The 20479-nt window shown below is 50.5% G+C and overlaps 1 protein-coding gene across 1 annotated transcript; it reads right to left on the bottom strand.

The window, feature by feature from the left end:
- Window positions 1-346: 346 nt before the first annotated feature.
- On the bottom strand, window positions 347-19391 carry MOGAT2 (monoacylglycerol O-acyltransferase 2). The gene is made up of 6 exons (XM_040548986.1): window positions 19298-19391; window positions 12446-12624; window positions 3511-3715; window positions 2495-2669; window positions 2137-2336; window positions 347-663 (listed from the first exon to the last, which is right to left on the bottom strand). The coding sequence occupies exons 1-6, from the start codon at window positions 19389-19391 to the stop codon at window positions 509-511; spliced, it is 1008 nt and encodes a 335-aa protein (XP_040404920.1). The 3' UTR covers window positions 347-508.
- Between the last annotated feature and the right edge of the window lie 1088 nt (window positions 19392-20479).

Genomic DNA, 20479 nt, shown 5'->3' on the forward strand with positions numbered 1-20479 from the left:
TATTTGAAGCAATGCCCCAAATTTTTTTCTGAAGTCAGAAAACTGAAAAAAAAAATGTTTTATTTTATTTTCTAGTAAAGGTCTTTATATCCTTTTAAATATCTTTGAGGAATCGACTTTTTCCAGCACGACGTTTTTCTCAGCTAGGCTGTGAAAATGAAACTTGAACTAAATGCAAAGGAAACAGTAATTCATCTCTGCCTGGAAATATCTTCAAAAACTGGCCTGCAAGCCAGACTGGAAGTGTTGGTTTTCTGCTGGGGGGTTTCAATAGTGCTGGGTTCGTCAAACACGATTTTGCTTTTGTGTTATCTTCTATGTGTCCTCCAGGGAGAAGAAATGAAAACTCTGCTTCTGACCCCACGCAAATGCTGGGAAAACCAAGTCCTTCTCCCCATGCTGTATGGCCCACATGTTACCTGTGACTAAAGGGAGGATGCGAAGTAGTCCCAGAGATGGGGGAAAACTTGGAGCCTGGTCTCCACGACTCCACCTTCAGTGAGGAGCTCTATATAAATTCAAGGTGACTGTCTTCTGGGATGTTATATTTAGCTTTATGCTCCTCAAAGAGCTTGCACAGCTCTTCCAGGTATTTCTGATGGACTCGATCAACTTCTTCCTCGGAGGGCTTGTGCTTCTTCTGCACTGGGATCGGTTTCCCAACTGGAAAGGGAGCACAAAGATTCGGTCAGGTCCCTCTGCGTGCTTTGCATGCCTTAGCCCAAGCTGGGTCCCACCTTCCCAAGGACACAGTGGACAGATCAATAAGACCAGTCGTGTCTCCTCTGGGAGACAGCACAGCCAAGGGGGTGGGGAGATGGAGGTTCAGCTCCCGGCTCTCCTGGGTCACATCTCTCCTTACCTCAGTTTCCCCATCTGCAAAGTCGGTGGATACTCTCTGTAAAGCTCTTTGGAGTGAAAAGCGTTGCATCCCTATACATTCCCTACAGCTATTCCTAACATCTCAAATACTTCTTTTTTCCAGAGCAAAATTAAATAATTTGATTGTCAGCACTGGAAGAAACCCTTCTCATCTCCCACAGCCACCAGCAGCAGGGGACAGGGAAGGCCCTGAGCTACCTCTCTTGCTCTGTGCTCTTACCCTAATTGTGTTTGCCAAGCGGCAGAGGGCTCCATCATCGGGTAACAGTGCCCCTCATCAGCCTAATGAAGATCCTTTGTGATACTGCTGTAAAACCATTGAGACAATCCAACTGGGTTGTAAAACAATTAGAAGTAATTGCTGGCTGTCAAACCTGATCAGTGGGGTGAGCTCTGACCTCTCCAAACAGCCGCTGTAATCAGGCTGATTCGCAGACCATCAGCAGCGCTGAGGATCCAAGCATGCAGTTGTGGAAACCGGGTGGAATTCCAACAAAACCAACAATTTTCTTGAGGCTTGGTATGGTCTCTGGTCAAACCAGCCCTGCTTGTTCATGGGGTTTGTTGTCGGGGGTAGGTTGGGGTTTGTGGCTGCACCTGCACTCGGTGCAGAGCAAACCTGCAAACCACGTCGGTGTTGTCCTACTTGTGCTTGTGGAATTGGCTTGGAGGAAGTTCTAGCCAACTCTACCATGGGGGTTCATACCCAGAAGGTGTGCTGGGGCTGGGGTTGGCAAAATATTTGCTCTGACACTTTCTCGGTGCAGTTCAGATGGGTTGGGTTGTGCAGTAAGACCAAGCCTGGGTCCCAGAGCAGTGTATGCAGGGACCCATGTACTATTCTTCCTCTGTGCTATCTCATTTGCTCTGACCATGCTCCAACACCACTGTACTCGTCACATCACGAAGAAGCTCCAACACCACATTCAGCTGAACTCATCACATCACAGCCTCCAGAGCTGCCCTCAGGCTCAGGCGCTCTTCCCCAGTTACATTTTTAAGATTTTCTTTGTATCTTTTGCTGGGGAATTTTGCTATCTTAGGGAAACCTTGTCCCAGAACCAGGAGCTTTTTATAAAAAGCTATGTCTAGGGTGGAAAGCCAAGATGGGTGAGCAGTTGGAGATGCTCCATTGCCAACAAATTGCTAGCCCATGGCATCTTGTGCTCTCTGTCATGGTGCCCCAGCTTAGCAGGGTGTTGATAGATCCCTGATCCCCCCTTTTGGCCAACCTCGTGCTGGGGAGGGACTTACCCACGGTGCAGATGGGCCGGCGGTAGGGGACCAGCCCGAAGCTGTACTGGAAGATGCCTCTTGCATGGAAGAGGGGAAGGGAGATGCCCATGACCTGCTGGAGCCGGTGCTGGATTCGCCGCAGCCAGGAGCCCTTGGGGTTGCTCACTTGGTCGAAGAGGTCGTTCTCCCCGAATGAAAAGGCAGGGACCAGCGGGGTGCTGTGGGGAGACAAACCCAAAATGTGGCCATGAAGATTAACAAAACCCATCCCCAAAACCCTTCACCACCTGCCCAACTCACCAGGAACATCCCAGTGACCGCCCACAGCCCAGAGCACCCCTCCTCAAGCTCCCCCTGACCCCATCCCTTTCATCACCCGTGCTCGATGGCCACGCGAACAAATCCCTTCCTATTTTTCAGCAGCAAGGTGCAGGATCCCGGCCGGGCATCCAGAGCCTCCTGTGCCCCGCCAACGATGATGGTCAGCAGGTTCCCCCCGCCTGGCCTCTGCAGCACATGGGATGCGCTCTCCTTATCGGAGGACACAAGGCCTGGGAGGCAGAAAGGAAGAAAAAATTAACAACCTGGCTAGCTGTGGTTTCCTCCCATTTTTCCCCATTATCCAGCTCTGGAGAGGTGCTCAGTATTTATTTGCACAGTTTTCCTACGCTCCAGTAAATCTTAGCCCAACTCCCCAGAACGGCGCTGGATTCATGCATGGCTTTGCCCCGTGAATATGTGATTATTCCTTTGCTGTCTGGCCTACAAGTGAGGAACAGGGGAAAAAAAATAGGAAAAAAGTAAGCTGAAAACTAGCTGCAGGGAAAATCTGTTTCGGCTTGTTGTCAGATTAAACCATGTCCCACCCTGAATCCTTCCAGAGTCAGTGAAATGTTGGCTTTAGGTAAAACACACAGGAATTTCAGTGCCTGTTGCTATTTTAAAGTGACATTTGGTGCAGAGTTTGGCCCCCTGATGTTATTTGCTTACATGGATTAGAAATCTCTAATTCAGAAACAACAAAACCATGTTGTTTTGGTTAAACAGAAAATATTGTTAAAAAATGTTAAAAAAATCAATAAATTAATAAAATAAAACGGATGTTAAAAAACCAATAAATTTTCATTTCTTCTTCATTTCTTCCTCTCCTGCCCTGTGGTTCTGCAACACAGCTATTAACTATTAATTAATAACTATTAACTTGCTATTTAACTTTAGAGAGATTTTGGGTGCCACCTCCAGCACCCACGTCCATGGAAGGGATCAGGTTGGCCACAGATGGAGACAAATTCTTCCCTTGATCGTCTCAAGCCTCCCTGGTGCTTTCACCCTTCACTCCCTCCCCAAAAAATCACCCGATTCACCCACTCATCCCACTGCTGTCCTGCTTACCTCCACCCATCAGGTAGTCCCTGAGGAAGGGGACACGAAACCACAAGGAGAGCATCATCAGGTGCGGGGTGATGCCCGGGAAGAGCGTGGAAAATCCTGAGGCCTCTGTGCAGAAATTGAGAAAGGCTCCCACGGCCAGCACCCCGTGGGGGTGAAATCCCATCAGGTAGTTCTGCCTGGGGTCCAGTTCCGCTGTCTTCACCAGCTGGGCACAGGGATGGGCCATGGGTTAGTGCCGTCACCTTGGGGATGGAGCATTGGCTATGGAGAGCAGGCAGCGGGGTTCTCAGGGGGGCCCTGGCACCCACCATGCCTTCTGCTGGGAAAGGTCAACTGAAAAACTCCATTTTTTTTTTCCCTGCGATGTATTTTGTTTCCTGTTTTCATATCTCTCCCCACCCTGTGGCCCAAAATGACTGTTCCAGTGGCACAATTCTTTAATCATAGACTCATGGATTGGGGTTGGAAGGGGCCTTCAATGATCACCTAGCCCAACTGGATGATCTACACCTCCCACTAGATCTGGTTGCTCAAAGCCCGTGTTGCTTTCATCTGGCCTCGATGCTGGTGGGAACCTCTTTTCTTTAAAACCTCCTCCTGTCCATTTTCCAATAAGGGAAAAAAATGTAGAAAGTGAAACGGGGGTGATTATTTCCCCCTACGACCACCACCCCATGACCAGAACCACCCCAGTAATGATCTTCCCATCCTGAAACACGTCAAGTTACCAGAGGGTGCTTTTGTACATCGTGGGGAGAGACCCCCAGCTCTCACGGAGCTAACAGGGGACAAAATGAGGGATTTATTACCATATGGGAACACCTGCAAGAACCCAGCCTCTTGTGCCTGTGTTAGTAACCCAAAGGAATCAATCGATGGGTCCATCAAAAAGCGATGGATGCCCACGGTTGCTGCAGTTTTTCCTGGAATGGGAAATGCCTGTGCTCGGGCTCTGGGGACGGGCTGATTGCAGGTGCTGTGCAGCACAGGGTTGGCCCCTGGGGGCTGGCTGAGCGGCAATCCAAAATACTTGGCCACTTGAAAGCGTTTTTGGAAACTGGGAAGGAGAATGGGTGGCACAGCTGGAGAGAAGGTGAATAAACAGAGACGAGGGACAAGCAGGGTTTGGACTTGCCTGGAGGGTAAGGACTGGTGTGACACCCCTCCTGCTGGTGCTGTCGGTGCTGAGGCTGCCCCTTTTACAGAGCCATCAGGAACATCCAGACAGCCCCAAGCACTCCGGGACAAGCAGAAACAAACCTCGGTGTGCTTCACCCCGCCAACCCTTCGAGTGCCCCGCTCCCATCCGTAGGCAGGTTGCAGCTAATGGTGCGTGCGCTTTGTGGCAGAGAGTGGGTGAGAGTCACGAGGGTCTGTTTTTAACCTTTTCACATCGCGGCCAATTTCCCACCTGTCCTAGAGCACTGTTGACTGTCTGCCTGTGCCTGCTCCTAATGAGGGGAGCGAGCAAACAACGGTGCCTGGGTGCGGAGGTGGGCAGACGGGGGCTGCGGTGCTGAGCCCCCGCCACGATGTGCTCGTTTTTTGAGTGATTTCAGCTCGCTTCAGTGCTTCCTGCACTCATCGTTGACCTCCTGCCTTTCATCCCCGTGTGATTTAGAAGCAGGGAAAGAGGAATGGAGGAGAGGAGAGGAGAGGAGAGGAGAGGAGAGGAGAGGAGAGGAGAGGAGAGGAGAGGAGAGGAGAGGAGAGGAGAGGAGAGGAGAGGAGAGGAGAGGAGAGGAGAGGAGAGGAGAGGAGAGGAGAGGAGAGGAGAGGAGAGGAGAGAGGGAGGCTATGTCCTGGGACTGCAGCCATACTCCAATTTATGGGGGTGACAGCACTGTAGCTTTTAAAACCATTTTTCAAACCAGCAGCCAGTGAGGCTTACAGGAGGAATTGCTTTTGCTACACGTAACCAAGCAGTTCATTCCCAGCTCTATTTCTGGGTGCTCATATTTCCTCTTGATGCTTTCCATTGAGATCACCCTGTGATGTATTTTATCTGTGGCAGTGCATACCTATTTTCAGCTGCCAGATTTTTCATCTTTCTCTGCATTACCATATTATTTTATTTTATTTTTCATTATTTTAACTTTTTAAGGTATTTATGGTCACAAACAAAGCTAAAAGCAACCCCAGCTGTTTTAATGATGCTCCTGGATAGCACATCTGCTTCTGATATGTGAATCTTTGCATCCCTAGTGGCCTCAATGCCGGTAAATCTGTATCCCCACCAACCATAGCTTTGGGCCATTAGAACCACCCATGTGTTATGGGGCTTGAACCTAATCCACGTATCCAGCTCCCTGCTCTAAGCCGCAGGCAATAGGAGGGTAGGAGCCTGGTTGCTCAAGGGTTGATGGATCCGGTCGATGTTTCTGCAGCAGCACTGCCCACGCCTGAGTGGCTTTGCTGAATTAATTGCCTCTTCCAGCTTTGTAAACCGGAGGGGAGAGAAGGTCCCCGTCCTTGTCACAGCGTCTGCTCATGGTTTGGGCCAGAGCTTACTGAGAAACCAAAGAGCTCGAACAAGGTCAGAAAGGAAACCTGTCACAGAGAAGAGACCTGGGCAATGTCCCTTAAGCCATAGGTCAGTCCCCTGAATGCTAAACCACCCTTCTGGAAACTCTTTAACACAGTAACTCAATCCTCCCACTTGGTTTGTCCTTCTGTTTGTTTGCTCCTTCCTCCTCCTCCTGCCAGAGGTCACGCAAAACAGGCTGCTCCCTCTCCTCCAGGGAAGTTAATACCTGATGCCACACGGCCCACATTTTGTCTGTTCTGGCCCCAAAATGCTTAACTGGGCTGCATGGGGGCTGTGGGGCTGGGGTTGAGGTGCAGAGGGGTGGCACTCTCCTCCTCCTCCTGGCTCCTGTCACTTCTGCACCCGCCGGATGACGCCTGCTGCCCTGGGCTTTCTGGGTGAGTTGAACCTTTAATCATTGCCAAAGGACTCGAGGGTGCAGCCAAGCCGGTCTGTGTGCAAACATCTAAGGGAGACGAGATCTTGGCCCGGAGTTTTCTTAGTAGGGCGAGACCAGTTTCTGATCCCAGTGGTGTCTGATGGGTGCCAAGCTAACGCGTATGACCCGTGGCCTGAAGGCAAAGAGCTGCTGTTGGCTTTTAGTGGTGGACTTAGGAGGTTTGGATGCAGGGCAGAAAGCCTTCTCAATTCCAGATCTGCGGTTATCATGGCCCTCGCAACTCAAACTTTAATTTGAATTTGAAGGATGGGGTCTACTTTAGCCTTCCTCATGGATAAATGCTTTGATAGCTGCAATTGTTCATTGCTCCCAGTGACTTCTTGGTAGCAGACCCTCCCCTTACTCTCTCTACACAAATGCGGGTCCAAGACGTGGGCGAACCCCTGCCCCAGATCCCCCAGCTCCTGCAGAGGAGTGCTGAGATCTGCCCCACGTGCCATCCTCAGCCACGTTAGGGGGCTGCACGCGGAGAACTTCAGCTCTGATAAGAGACCACGTAGTGGTGAGGATCTCAGGCATACTTAATTTTAAACTGGATTAGTTAAACCGCATTAACTTCCCTAGTAGATGCTCTTAGCTGGAATTAATGTGGCCTTTGTTTGGTATTTGTTTTGGATTTTTAATTCATTTTGGAGGGGAATTAAGCTAATTGGAATTAGGGCTTCTGAGTGGCTGTATCAGCACAGGAGTTCAGCGCTGGTCTAACGAGGACGTTTTAATTCACCCCTCGAGATGTGGCTGGGGGTTTTTGGGTGTCACCTGTGGCCTGGACTGTTTTGCTCCAAATGCAAAAAAGCGGGAAGCTGGTGTGAAAATATAACCCTCCCTGAGCCCAGAGGTTTACACCAGCGTGTCCTGGGGACAGAGCAATTTCCAGCCCCAAAGCCAGCCTTGTCTGTAGGGCTGGAGGGAGCCAGAAGTGGTTAAGTGGGGAATTAGAAGGAGCCAGGCTGCAACGAGCATGGGTGCTTGCAGATATTGCAGAGTTGCTATTGTATTTCTATCCCTCCCGACCCCAAACTCCACTTTCAATGGTGTTATATCCATTAATCAATCTGCTCTTGAGCAGGGTAAACTTCTGTTCAGTTTTACCCTAAGCAAATCCTCAGGTCCCTTGCTGTCCACCAGGCACCTCCAAAGAGCATCTCCCACAGGAGGAGGCATGCAGTCAGTGTCTCTGCAGGATGAAACCACCAGAGGAACAAAGAAGGAGGAATTACACCAAGAAGAGAGGTGGGCAAGTCACCCAGGGGTGGGAGAGCAAAGAAAGTGTGAATGAGTACTGCCAGCAGCTCCCCGGGCAAATGGGGTTCGGGTCCTGGCAATGGAGGGGGTCTGAGAGGGATAACTGGAGAAAAAGGTGGCTCTGGGCACTGGGGTTTTCTCCAGGAGCTGCAATACCAGAGACACTTGGGGGCAGAGAGGAGAACGCCAAGTCATGGGACGGAGAAGCTCCTCAGCAAAGGGGAGAGAGGTGGCTCAGGGTCACTTGGCTGTGCGCTGTGTTTGCCTTCTTCTCTCCTCTATCCAACAGAAGGAAGTCAAATGAATAGCCACGAGTACTGAAAATCAGAAATTATATTTAACGTCACGGGCCATGACACAAGTTCCCCAGTTACACATAGTACCGTGCTCCCAGGAAAAGAAAGAGAACGTCCCTGGCAAGCCCTGGTTCATGGGGGCTTGGACCTCTCCCACCCTGCAATGCCTCCTACGTACCCAGAACCACAACGCACCCCAATAACCCCAGTCACGGTTTATGCAATTGTGAGAATGAATGAGCTAAGGGATGGAACCATCCCAAAGCAGAGCTCCTAGGGGGCTGCAAAGTCTCCAGTGATGCGTTTTATTTCCGCAAACAACAACAAAAAGAAAGCCAACGAGTGGCCAAGCACAACGGCAGAAGTTGAGGCTCTGCCAGATGCTGTGGATAACCAGGTCCAGCTGGCACTTAGACAACCCCACAGTCGGTCAGAAATCTCCTTTGGCTCCCCACAAGGGGAAAACAGTGCCGTGAAGTCCACAGGGACCTTCTCCACACAGCAGGAACCTCTCAGGTTGCCCCAAATAAAGCTGCTAAGATGGAGCCTGCCAGGGTTGCTGTAAATGATGACAGCACACAAAGATGAGATTTGTCCCTCTAAGTCCTCCGCTTCTGCACATCCCTGGTGCTTCTCAGAGGAGGTTACCAAAGAGCTTACTTATTCTGGCTGGAGGGGTTGGGGCTGGGGAGAAGAAGCAGTGAAGATGTGCGATTTCTTGGCCACACGATGAAGGAATTTGTTTTTACTTCAGCACTGGGTGTATTCTTCATGATAAAGGGGCCACAATGACAACAGATGCTCCTTCTGGTGGAGAAGGAGATGTGCGAATGGAGATAAGGGTTTGGGCAGAGACCTGGCAGTGGCAGACACATTACTGACTGCTGATTGAACACAGCACAGGTAGGGCCATCCACAGGATCCAAAATCTCTCTGCAGGCACCATCAACCCCTAGCAGGCATCAACGGATACCTGCTCAACCACACACTGCCTGGAGAGATTCATTTTGGGATATTTTCCCCACTTCTAAGACCCAGCTGAGCTCAACATGTATTGCAGGCATATCATGTGGTTGTGTAAAAAAAAAAAAAAAAAGACTAGAACAGGGTTGGAATATTGGAATACAGGGAGATGAAGCAGAAATAACCTTTCTGGAAAAGGTCTTGGGCACCCCCCTGGATTCTCCACGCTTTTTTTTTTTTTTCTCACCTGCCTTTAAAAATCACCCAAACTCATTCGGGTCCTGTCTGATCCTACAATTGCCAACCACCTAACTAAAATAGGCTGAGCTCCAAGGAGCAAAACCGAGCAGCAAAGTGTTTCTTCTGCACAGCTAGGATCAGCAGAGGGTGCTCCTCACCCGCGCTCACAGCCTGCACGCTCCTGCGTGGCAGATGCTTGCTGCAGCAAAGTGCGAATTCACTCTGCCTTAATCCCCAGAAAACAGATGCTCATCCCAACCTCTCTTCACTTCCGCAGCCATAAACATGCCCCGAGATCCTGTAAAAACAGCGTTTCAATCCCCTCCTTGAAATACCAGAGGGCAGAGCGGCGCAGGCAGCTCTTGCTGCCTCCCCACCTCCAAACCCTGACACTTGACCACGCTGTTTGCAGTGGGGATCCAGGAGGATTAGGAGCCACATTTAATCTTCCCAGAATACCTAATCCTCCAGGGCTGAACGAACTCAATCTACGCACAAACACAGCCCACGGTGCTGGGTGCCCACCCCATCCAGGCCCCCCCAAATCCTGCTCCCAATTTATCCCCATCCTTGATGTTTTTTTTGGCAGGGGGGAGAGTATGGGTGGGTGTGCTCAGACCAAGCTCAGCTCCTTGTGAGAGCTGGGATGGAAAAGCAAGGTTTCTTTAAAGTGCTTAATTTCCACGCTGCTAGGAGCAAATCACCTCATGCTCAGAGGTATGAAATGAAATGTCTTGCCACACAAGGAAGAAAGCACATTTGGGGTTTTCAGGTGGGGAAAAAAAAGATAGGAGGTGGGGTTTGAAACAAGGCAAGTTTTCCACCGTGCTTTTTTGGGCACCCTCTGATTTCTCCTATACCAGCAAGGACAAAGGCTCCTCCAACCGTCCCTGGGGGTGTTCAAGGAAAGGTTGGACGTGGTGCTTAGGGACATGGTTTGGTGGGTGACATTGGTGGTAGGGGGACGGTTGGACCAGATGATCTTGGAGGGCTTTTCCAACCCTAATGATTCTGTGATTCTATGAAACCCTGCCTGTCTGCACCCCAGGACCAGCGAGCTGCAGCCAAAACCAGTAGCCATGCTCCCTCTGCTGGTCTTTCCTCCTGGCAGTGCCACCCAGGGAGGGAAGGACAGACGGACAGCCCAGGGTGATGCTCAGTAGAGGCTGTACACAGCCAGAAGAGGTGTCTCTGGGTTCAGGTGTCAGCGATATGTTAGCAGAGAGGTTGGTCTGACACTGCTCAAACAGAGGCTTATGGCCAGAAACAGATGACAGAATATATATTGCATAGAGCCACGTGGATAGCTCACAGCAATTCTAACCTTGAAATAATTACTTGGGAACCCATTTGGTGTTTCCTATTAAATGCTGCAATGCACTACCTGTCCCTTATGGTAAAATCCACCAGAAGCTCTCCTGGCTTGGGTTCCCATTCCTCCCCAGGAGACTATGGTGTACTTTTGGGGGACTTGCCTTGGAGCTCAGCCAGAAACCCTTAAATCACTGCAAAAGCTCCTGATAAGGGCCCTGGACAAGGGCCTGGAGAAGTCTGGAGAAGTCTGGCTGGCATTTGCCAGCTTCTAGTACAAAATTAAATAATCTCCAACAGTGGAGAGAGAGGGTGGTGGTCCAGTTAAACCCAGCACATCTATTTCTACCAGTTTTACCCTGATCTGGTGAGAGGCGATCCCAGTTTGCACACTACCACTAACTGGACACGGTCACAGCCAGCACTGCCTTTTGCTTCTTCACCTTCACCACCCTAAGAGGCATATCAGGATGGGATGAAAATTAAAATGAGGGGAGCGGAATAAAGGAGAAATCAAAAAGCTCTGATTTTCCTGGTGCAACATTTGATTTTGGAGTATTCTGGAGGTGGTTCCTCCAGAACCGAGTGATGTTTCCACTCTGATGACAAGGAGCAATGTTTTCTGGGACACACTGTCTGTGCAACAGGGTTGTGGTGTGGCAAAGCCCACATTTTACCTGCAGCACTGGGCTCAGTATCGTACTGAGTTGTGGCTTGCAAAATGGGGTTATACAACATCAGAAGCTACACTTTAGGCACCATTATTTTGGGGGCAGATGTGCCCAAGCGAGCTGTTATAATACAAGTATGCATTGCATCTATTCAGAAATGGTAAGAGAGATCCAGACAGACCCCATCTATTCCTTTTTGTTGTTGTTGTTCAGCTCTGATTTCTGCCCTAAATTAATCTCCTTGCTTTCAGGGCTTGCTTTATCATGTGTCTTTCAAGAAAGGGCAGTAGCAGCAGCAGTCCAGTCCAAGCATTTTAGAGGATATGCACTAAAAGATGCCTTCCAGAGAAGGATTCCCTGTGCAGCAAGTCACAAGTTGCAAGGGAAATGTGGGCATTGGACAGTGCTGACTTTGACACTCAACTGCAATGTTTCCTTAAAGGAATCATCTTGTAAATTCCCAGAGTGAAGCGTAGCTTGATCTACCCTAAAAACTCTCTCTATTGCATGACCCATGGATGCTGCTGTTGCTTTGCTCAGCTATGCACAGACCTGTGATGGTGCTGAGGCAGGACTTCATCATGGTCCACGCATACATGTCATGCCGAGGGGAAACTAAATAAAGACTGAGGGCAAAAGCCTGCCACATGCACTAAGGTAAGTCAGGAAATGTCATGAAAGTGCCTCTCAGGGGAATGGCATCTCTGTGACATGGCCCAGGACACCTCTGCTTTGCCCATCCAGCCTCTTCTCCAGTGGAGAAGGTTGACCTTGCAGGAAGATACAACCTCTTAGGCTTTGATCAAAAGCCTAAGGAAAAAAAAAAAAAAAAAAAGAGCTTTTTGACCAAAGCTTTTTGGTCAAAATTTATCTCTGCATCCACTGGGTAAATGGTGTGCAGCCAGAAGAGCAGGTGAATTGCAATATACCATGGGAAATGGGCCAGGGGAGATGTTCCTATCAGCTAGAATGCAGCAAGGTTAAATGGGTGTGTAAAAGACAGGTGATTAAAGGATGTGATTGGGATGATATTGGGTCATGCAGTCATTCGGAGAGCTGGGAGGACAATTTTTGCCTCCTGCCTTCATCACTGACCTCCTCCTCCCTGTGCCACAGCGGATACCCCCAGACCCACCTCCAAGCACAAAGGAGGTCCTGAGGCTGGCCCTTAGAGGTTGGTCCCCCAAAATCCCTAAAAGCCAAAGGGATTGGCGGCGCTTACCGTGACAGGGAAGTAGTCCCTCATGTATCTCCAGACAACGCTGTTCCGTAAGAGCTGGATCCGTCTCCCTCCTCTGCTGGGCGCTTCCCTGTCCGTGAGCCACCACGCGGCGTAGAGGGCACTGAGCAGCCAAAATCTCGTGAACAAGAGGCCGATGAAGAGAGCTATGCAGCACTGTGCTGGGAGGAAAGAGAGAAAATCAGCGGTGAGTCGGGGCACTGACTTAGGTGGGAATGGTTAGAATTGGTTCTCCTGAAGGGACTTGGTCTGTTTGGCCCATACATGAAGCCCAAGCTTGAGCTGTGCTCAGTGCTGGATTATTTTATCAGTGTAAGGCACCTTTGATGCAAAGAGGTGGTTTTTCTTCTTTTACTATCTGCCCCAGGAATTGCAGAGCAGCTTAACTCCAGTCCTTGCAGAGCCATCTATTTCTCCAAATTTCTCCATCTATTTCCCCCTCTTCCCTCCAGACTGACGGACCTCTGTCTGCAGAGGGTCTTGCAGATCCCATCTCCATTCCTTTGCTCCAACCTCTGCCGTATGAACGTCCATGTCTTACCCCATTGCTCCTGTTAACATCCCCAGACAGCACCTGGCATTTTGCGATGTCAGCAAACCAGGGCACTATGTCCTGTCTGCACAGCCCCGACCACTTTGTCCTGAGCCATGGTTTCCTCATTTTCAATTACTGTCCACGATTATTTTATTTTTATCTTCCCATGTATAAGAGTTTACTTTTTATTGATTTTTTTTTTATTGATTCTGGGCCTTTTTCTCTACTTCTTGGGTTCACTGTAAGCCCTAATCTTGGCCTGAAGAGGATTTTCAGTCCTTGCAGCTTGGTGTCATCACAGATTTTATAAGCGTGCTCTACTTCATTCCCCAAGTCATTAATGACTTGGGACTTTCCCAAGTCATTAAAGACCTTCCTGAGTTGCTTCCAGTCAGTGCTCAGCGTTGTCCTCTACCTCCTGCCTCCCTCTCGCCCTGCGTTTTAGCAGGGGAACAAGAGAAGAAAAGTCTGTGTGCCAACAAGCATCGCTTGGCATATCAAATACCACCCGAGCCCAGCACCGTGTGTCTGCACAGAAACTGGGAAGCACTGGTGGCCACCGGGTAAAGCAGATACCCTACAAAGTGCCTGGGAAATAGGAGAGCTGTGTCCCCTCCATCAGCCCCCGTGGAAGCCTTGGTGGCCCTGTTCTTTAGGGTGCTGTCAGGGAAGGGAAAGACTGAGCTAAAAACCACATTCGCCTTCCCCAGCTCATAGGTTACACTGTGGGTGGTGGTTTTTTCTGCCAGAGAAGAGGTATATGATGCTATATATTGAGACCTCCTTTTAATTCGTCGTTGCTTTTACTATAAAGGGACCAAGGGATGCACCTCGATGCAGTTTTCTCTCTCAAAAAAATGTGTTTTTCTATGATGCTGTCCCTGATGCCTGACCTCTTTCAGGTTTTGGGAGCATTTCACGTGTTCTCATCGGAAGAGAATATCTTGATAAGGATAAGTAGATTCGGTCTGCAGTCTATTTTTGTCATAAGTCACCCTGATCCCGGAGCTTTGTGTGTTCAAACAAATAAACACCACTTTTTTGCTGGCATGATGGCACTGATAATTCCTACTGGGAAAAAAATGATATATATATATATAATATATATAATAATAATAATAAAAGGAATAATCTGACAGGATCCTAAACCTTCTTAAAGCTGAATTGGGATTTTCTTGTCCTCATCTACGCAGAAGCACTGCAGGGAGCAGTGTTTGAATGGGAAGGCAAGGCAGGCACCTGGGTGCAGAGCATGGAGAAGCACTGCAGAGCTCTGCACAGTTCCTCAAAGCTCCAGGTCAGGACAAACTGCTGCTACTGGTGCCACTCCTTTGAAATGCCCCAGCCACAATCTTTATAACTCTCATGGAAAACAGCATCCAACATGAAAGGAAGCTCCAAGGTCCAGACGACACACAAGCGCTGCTCGGGGAGGTTGCAGGTTGTACTGCACCTACCAGCCAGGTCATCACGTCTGCTGCAAAGCTGTGCAATGCCTGATTTTCCTTTTATCACACCGTGCAAAGCTCAAGGTATGCCCTGCAAGGTGGAGGAGTGGCTCCGGTCCAGATCCATGCACTTATCATCCAAGTTCGGCTTTATCTTGCAATATATAGTAATTAGTTTCTCCCTCAATTCATTTGTGATGCAATGTTTTTTGGCAGGGCGGAATTTGCACGCGGTGACCTTCACTCAATATTAAGTGCTTGTAAAATCTGATGGCGTTTTGCTTGCTGCAAGAGAAGCACCCATTCCTGTGCCAGCACGGCCCTGACTTGCTAACAGACACCCGTGTGTCCTGTCCTCAAACTCTTCAACACAAGCAGAGCACTCCCGACTCACAAGGCACTGAAAAATAACATCCCACAGGAGAAAGGGCCAAATCCTGTGACTATTTGAGTTAAGGGCTAGAGGGAAGGATCATGCTGCAGGACTGAGATTTATTTATGTTCCTGCAGACCCCCAGACTTTCCTGAATCGAGGAAGATGAGGAAAGCCAAGGGTTTCTTGCCTGCCCTTCCCTCGACCAGCAACCACTTCAGAGCTGCGCAGATGACAGCCCTATTTTCCTTGGCATCTGCTTTCCTACAAACAACTGTCATTTTCTGGGCTCCCTGCCAGGCGTACACTTTAAAGGATATAACGAACATGGCATTAGGCCCTTGGCCAGGGAACCTCAGCAGATATCTCCCTTCTGGGGCCAAACTGCAGCCGACATACAACCCGCTGTGCCCACGCAGCAGTCCAAAAAGGGCCGTCAGGTCTCAGAAAAGCTTCTGGAAGCGATGGCAGCTTGCGTCGTGATGGGGATGGGGAGAAACCTGCAAGTCCTCAGTTCATTTGAAACCAGTCTTTGGGCCCCGTCAGGTGCTAGGGCTCTGAAGAGCCAGGGACCCAGCAAGGATGGGGACTGCAGGTGCCTCAGGCACACACGTGGCAGTGGGATGTGGTTATAACATTGCCTTTACGTTATTTTTTAAGGGAAAGGGAGGGGAATATTATTTCCAGTATTTGGCCATAGCATCTCTACAATACCCACCTCTCTGCCCCATAGCCCCCCTGTTTCCCAGCCCCAAGCTCCCATCTTTCAGGCCACGTTGGCACAACCAGGAGGAATGAGCAGGTTTGGGGGTGTGGGGCCAGGTAAGCGATGCTGGATCAGGCAGACCTGATCCTCATCTCCTCCTTCTGCAGGTCTGGACTTTTCATGGGAATCCAGCCACGCACAGCAAACTGTGCTAAAAAGAGTGTTCTGTGCAAATATTGCCCCGTGGAGACCCAGAACTGGCAGGGTATGGAAATGGCTTATGTCTTTATGAGACCTTTCGAGGCAGGTATCGTCATGGGTCTGAGGGCACCGTGTCCTTGCAATCACATCAGTTTGGTTATCTGGAAATGGCCAGATAATCCCAGGCTGGGCTGAGACTCTCTGCAGCCCTACCTGCACTGCCGTGGAGAGTGAGGAGACACCCCTTCAACCTAAAACCAAAGGGCCCTTGGCAAGGACAGCTCCATGCAGACCCTAAACCTCTCATTTTCTGTTCAGGCCGGGTGCCAGGAGGTTTCTCTGCCCTTGTCCATGGTGAGGTGCGTGGACACTTTGTTGTCCAGGACCTGGCACCTCACATCTCCACGGCCAGAGGGAAGCCAGCAAAGAGAAGGCACATCCACGTAGGCGTGATGGCCCTCTTGGCTCCCCTTGCAGGCTGGGCACTTTTCTGGGAAGGTTTTCCTCGAAGAAAGGGACCTCCTGAAGGAAAAATGAAGTGCTTGGTGGTGGGCATCCTGGGTTAAGTAGCTTTAATGTGAGCTGCAAGTCCCTCTCTGGAGGGAAACAGGAACCAGATGAGCATGCTCTGCAGGGTTTATCTGCTGAGCAGATGGGTACAGAGGTTTCAGGATGCATCTCCGAAGGGAGATGAGGTGCTACAGAGATGGAAAAGAACACTTGTCTGGGCAACCACTGCTGCTGGCTTGGCAGAGAGGTGAACCCTGCTGCACCAAAACCATGGGCATACCACATACAACACACATACGTGCCATGGGCTCCATGTGAGTCCTGAGCTATAAGCACACAAAAGAATTTTTTGGCCAAATCAACACAGGGCCAAGTCAAAGAGCTGCTGGGCCCAGCACTGCTGCTCACCCAGAATTTTTCTCATTCAGCCTCAAATAAGGGGAACAGCAGCCTTCGGAAAGAGATTTTGGGCATTGCAGCAGCCCTAGAGCAGGTCAGACTCATGCTGCAGTTACCAGGAGGATTTGCAAGATGCACGTTGTGGTCCTCAGTGCCAGTCCAGAGCTCTCAGCACAGATGAGCTGAGGCTGTGGGCTACTCCCAGCCACCAAGGGGCTGACTCACGCTGGCACTGCACGCCCTTTGAGCCAGCTTTGCAGACTGGAAGGGTTCAAGGGCTGGGTGTGCTGTGCTGGCTCCGGAAAGACAGCGGGCACAGGACTCCTGCCCCTGCCAGGGGCTGGTTAGCGTGGCCTCGGCCACGAGTCCTTCCACGTGGTGTGTCTGGAAAGGTGCCCGTGCCCAAGCATGAGAGAGGCTGGGGGAAGTGTTGGAGCAAATTGACGATTTCAGTGCCCTGCAGAAGCTTAGCCCCATCGCCTTAGGAGGTGGCACTGGTCTGTGCTGGGAGGGGAAAGCAGGGAAGGCAACAGGGTCCCTACCCCACACCCTACACCCATCCTTGCACCATGAAATCCCCTTCCAGCAACCATCAGCATCCAAATTAAGCACAGTAGAGGATGAACGAGCCCCTTGTGGGGATGCATTTGCACAGCCATGGCAACAGCAGCCCGCGGTGCTGCAGCCGAAGGGCAATCTCCAGCCAAAGGGCTGCAGAAATGTCTGGCAGCAGGTGGCTGTGTGTTTTTGAGAGCCCTTTTCTGGCAGCAGAAGGAAGCATGGCACTACCTCAGCAAGAGAGGAGCAGCTGGCAGTCCTGCATTGCTCGAGGAGTGGCTGGCCTCTGTGCCTGGGGGTTAAAAGACCTCCAAGACCATCTGGTCCAACCGTTCCCCTACCACCACTGTCACCCACTAAACCATGTCCCTAAGCACCACATCTTCACCTGTAGCAAGCCGCATTTCCCTGCAGGAGGCAGAACCCATGTTTTGAGCAGCTCCATGTTACCCTCTGACCACAGAGGGTTTCTCCTTTCTGCCCATCTTCTGGCTTTCAGCTGGCTCCAGCAGTCATCTCCATCACTGAAAAGTCAAGTGCCAGCCTGCTCCTGGTACCAAGGAGGGGCAAACCTAAGAATCAAGTTGTTTTGCTGGAAAATAACCATTAACACTCCTTAAGCCCTGGCTGCATCCATGCTGGAACACAGGGACAGGTTTCTACATCCCTTAACATCACGGCCACATCTCCACTACCTCCCATCCCTGCCAGGCACCATGGAAGGAAACCTGGGGACAGGGGCAGGGAGAGAGCCAGAGTGCACCCCAAAATGTCCCCGGTTTGGTTGGTCAGGTCTGGGGCTTCATGTTCTTTTCCAGATCTCTCCCAACGTCCAAATCTCCTCCTGCAAGGCCGTCTCCAGCGTAGAATCTGGCAGAGTGCTGCTCAGCAGGGGCCAAGCCTGTGCCATGAGGCAGGCAAGCAGCAACACCATCTGGACCAGTATGGCCCAGTGCTCCAGTCCACCAGACACTGGTGCAGAGGTAGCCATTCAGCCCCAGGTCTGTAGAAGAGTTTCGATGGATCCATCTTAGAAACTTAATGAGGCTCTAAAGCATAACCTGTGCTTTCTTCATTTCGGAGATGCTTGCATGCCAGGACAATTATAAACCCAAAGTTCTGCTGCCGCTGTGTGTTGGGACTGCCCAACAACTGTCCTGCTGCGATAAAGCAGAGGGCTTTACACAGACTCCATCTGAAATTACGAAGCCAACTGGCATGATGATGGCAAACTCTGGGAAGCCACCTCATAGCCTGGCTCCTGATCACCCTGGATGGTTTTCACCCTCTAATAAGCTGGCTTTGTCTCTCCCATCTTCTCATTTCCTTAGGCACATGGTTTAGTAGGTAATATTGGTGGTAGGGGGATGGTTGGACCAGAAGGTCTTGGAGGTCTTTTCCAAGCTTACCGATTCTGTGATTGCTTGGTCCATCCTATCCATAACTGCACATCTCTCATTTCCAACAGCAACTGATGCCCTCCACACAGCAGTGTGTTTGAACATGAAGCATGGCCCCTGCAGTGAGTTTGTCAGGGGCCCAGGTTGCTGCTGTGTTTCCTCTCCAACCTGCCTGGGTTTTCCCCAAAACCTGCCCTTCTGGGGTAGGCAGCAGGGTCTGTACAAAGTGGGGTTTCAGTTCCCAGGGTTGCAAAGCTGAGTCCCCATGTTCTTCCCATTGCACCACCCCACAGGCAGAGGAATGTCATTTCTCATGACTAATGCTGAGTGGGGCAGCACCTTAGACCAGGAAAACATTAAACCCAAGGAGCAGGAGAAGCTGAAACCCCCAAAAGGCTGCATAAAACCTGAAGATATGCCCAAGCACATACACGCAGCCTGGGGCCACCATGCTGTGATCGGTGGTTGGAAGAGACAAAAACAAGGAGGAGAAAGGAGATGCTTTGGTAAGACGGAGCCACCCATGCTGCAAGACAGAGGCATGTGCGTGCAGCCTCTGCTGCTAGCCACTTGTCCTAACATGGCTTGCAAATCACTCAGGCTCCCTAAATGCCCCTCTCCTTCAATCCCAGACCTTCAGTCTTCTTGGGTTGGGGAAAAAGCTGCTCTGGTTTCTCGGAGAGGGAAAAGGAGCTGCCTCTTACCTAGACCCAGGAAGCTGAAGACCCACTGGACCACCGACGCGGTCTGAAGCCTTCTCTGCAAAGGCAGAGAGAGCGGAGCAAACTCGATGTTCATCTTGGCTCTGCGTGTGTGCCTCGGAAGGAGAAGGAAGCTCGGCAAGTGGCGAATGCAAAGTGCAAAGTCGCCCGTCAATATTTACCCAGTCTTACAGTATAGGCGGTTGTGCAACGTGCAGTGGCACGGGGAGGAGAGGGACAGTGCTGGGAGGTGTCACCGGCTTTGTGCCAATGTGAAAGTCACCACGTGGTTAGATGGTGAGGGTTTCAAGCTTTCCCCACCCAAATCTAGGAGTTAAACTCCCGTCAGGACAGAATTCTGCCTTCATGTGCCTGTCACCTTCAAATTTCACAATATTTAGGTGCTTCTAGAGAACATTGGGCACTTGTGCATGTGAGCCAGGCATGACCACACGTGCTTTATTGCGCCCTCGCCTACAAGACCCCTGTGCATGGCAGGTGGGGACAAGAAGAAGGGGCAAGCAAGGGCAGGACACTTGTATTTGCTGATGATATGAAGCTGAAGGGACCATGTGCAAGTCTCCTCCAGCACTACAGCTTTGGAAAAGAAAAATCCAACCACCCTTCTTGCTGAAGCAACTGCAGGAGAGAGCAGGAGAGAGATGTAAGGAAGGAGACTGTGGGAGCAGTGTTGGCTGAGGTGGGAGGAAAAAGGCTTTTCTGAGGAGTGGCTTTATGATTCAAAATATGTAATGTGTAGATAAAGCTCAAGGCTGTGCCTGCTGGGCGTGCAAAGGGCTGGGTGGGTTTCGGTGTGAGCCATGGAGGCATGCAAACAGCACATGGGTGTTTCACTGGGGCACACAAGCAGGCTCACACCTCTGCCAGAGGATGGATGGAGGGATGGAGGGATGGATGGATGGATGGATGGATGGATGGATGGATGGATGGATGGAGAGATGGAGGGATGGATGGAGGCATAGGTGGATGGATGGAGTGATGGGTGGGATGATAATGGGGTGGGTGGATGACTGAGTGGGGGATTGGGGGTGTGGAAGGGTGGATGGACGGGTGTTTGGGTGGATGGATGAGGCAGACAAGTGTCCATGTGCATCCTTGCATATCCTTACCTGGATGAATGAGAAAGGAAACACAACCTCGTTTTTGCATTTCTGCCTCCAAGCA

The sequence above is a fragment of the Cygnus olor genome, chromosome 1 (genome assembly GCF_009769625.2).
Source record: "Cygnus olor isolate bCygOlo1 chromosome 1, bCygOlo1.pri.v2, whole genome shotgun sequence".
Taxonomy (NCBI): Eukaryota; Metazoa; Chordata; class Aves; order Anseriformes; family Anatidae; genus Cygnus; species Cygnus olor.

Coding starts and splice junctions, on each gene's coding strand:
- MOGAT2 (XM_040548986.1), bottom strand. CDS start 19,391: ATGAACATCGAGTTTGCTCCGCTCTCTCTGCCTTTGCAGAGAAGGCTT. Junction 3,716..12,445: donor GGGACTACTTCCCTGTCACG/GTAAGCGCCGCC, acceptor CCCTGTGCCCAG/CTGGTGAAGACAGCGGAACT. Junction 664..2,136: donor CCGGCCCATCTGCACCGTGG/GTAAGTCCCTCC, acceptor CTCCCTTTCCAG/TTGGGAAACCGATCCCAGTG.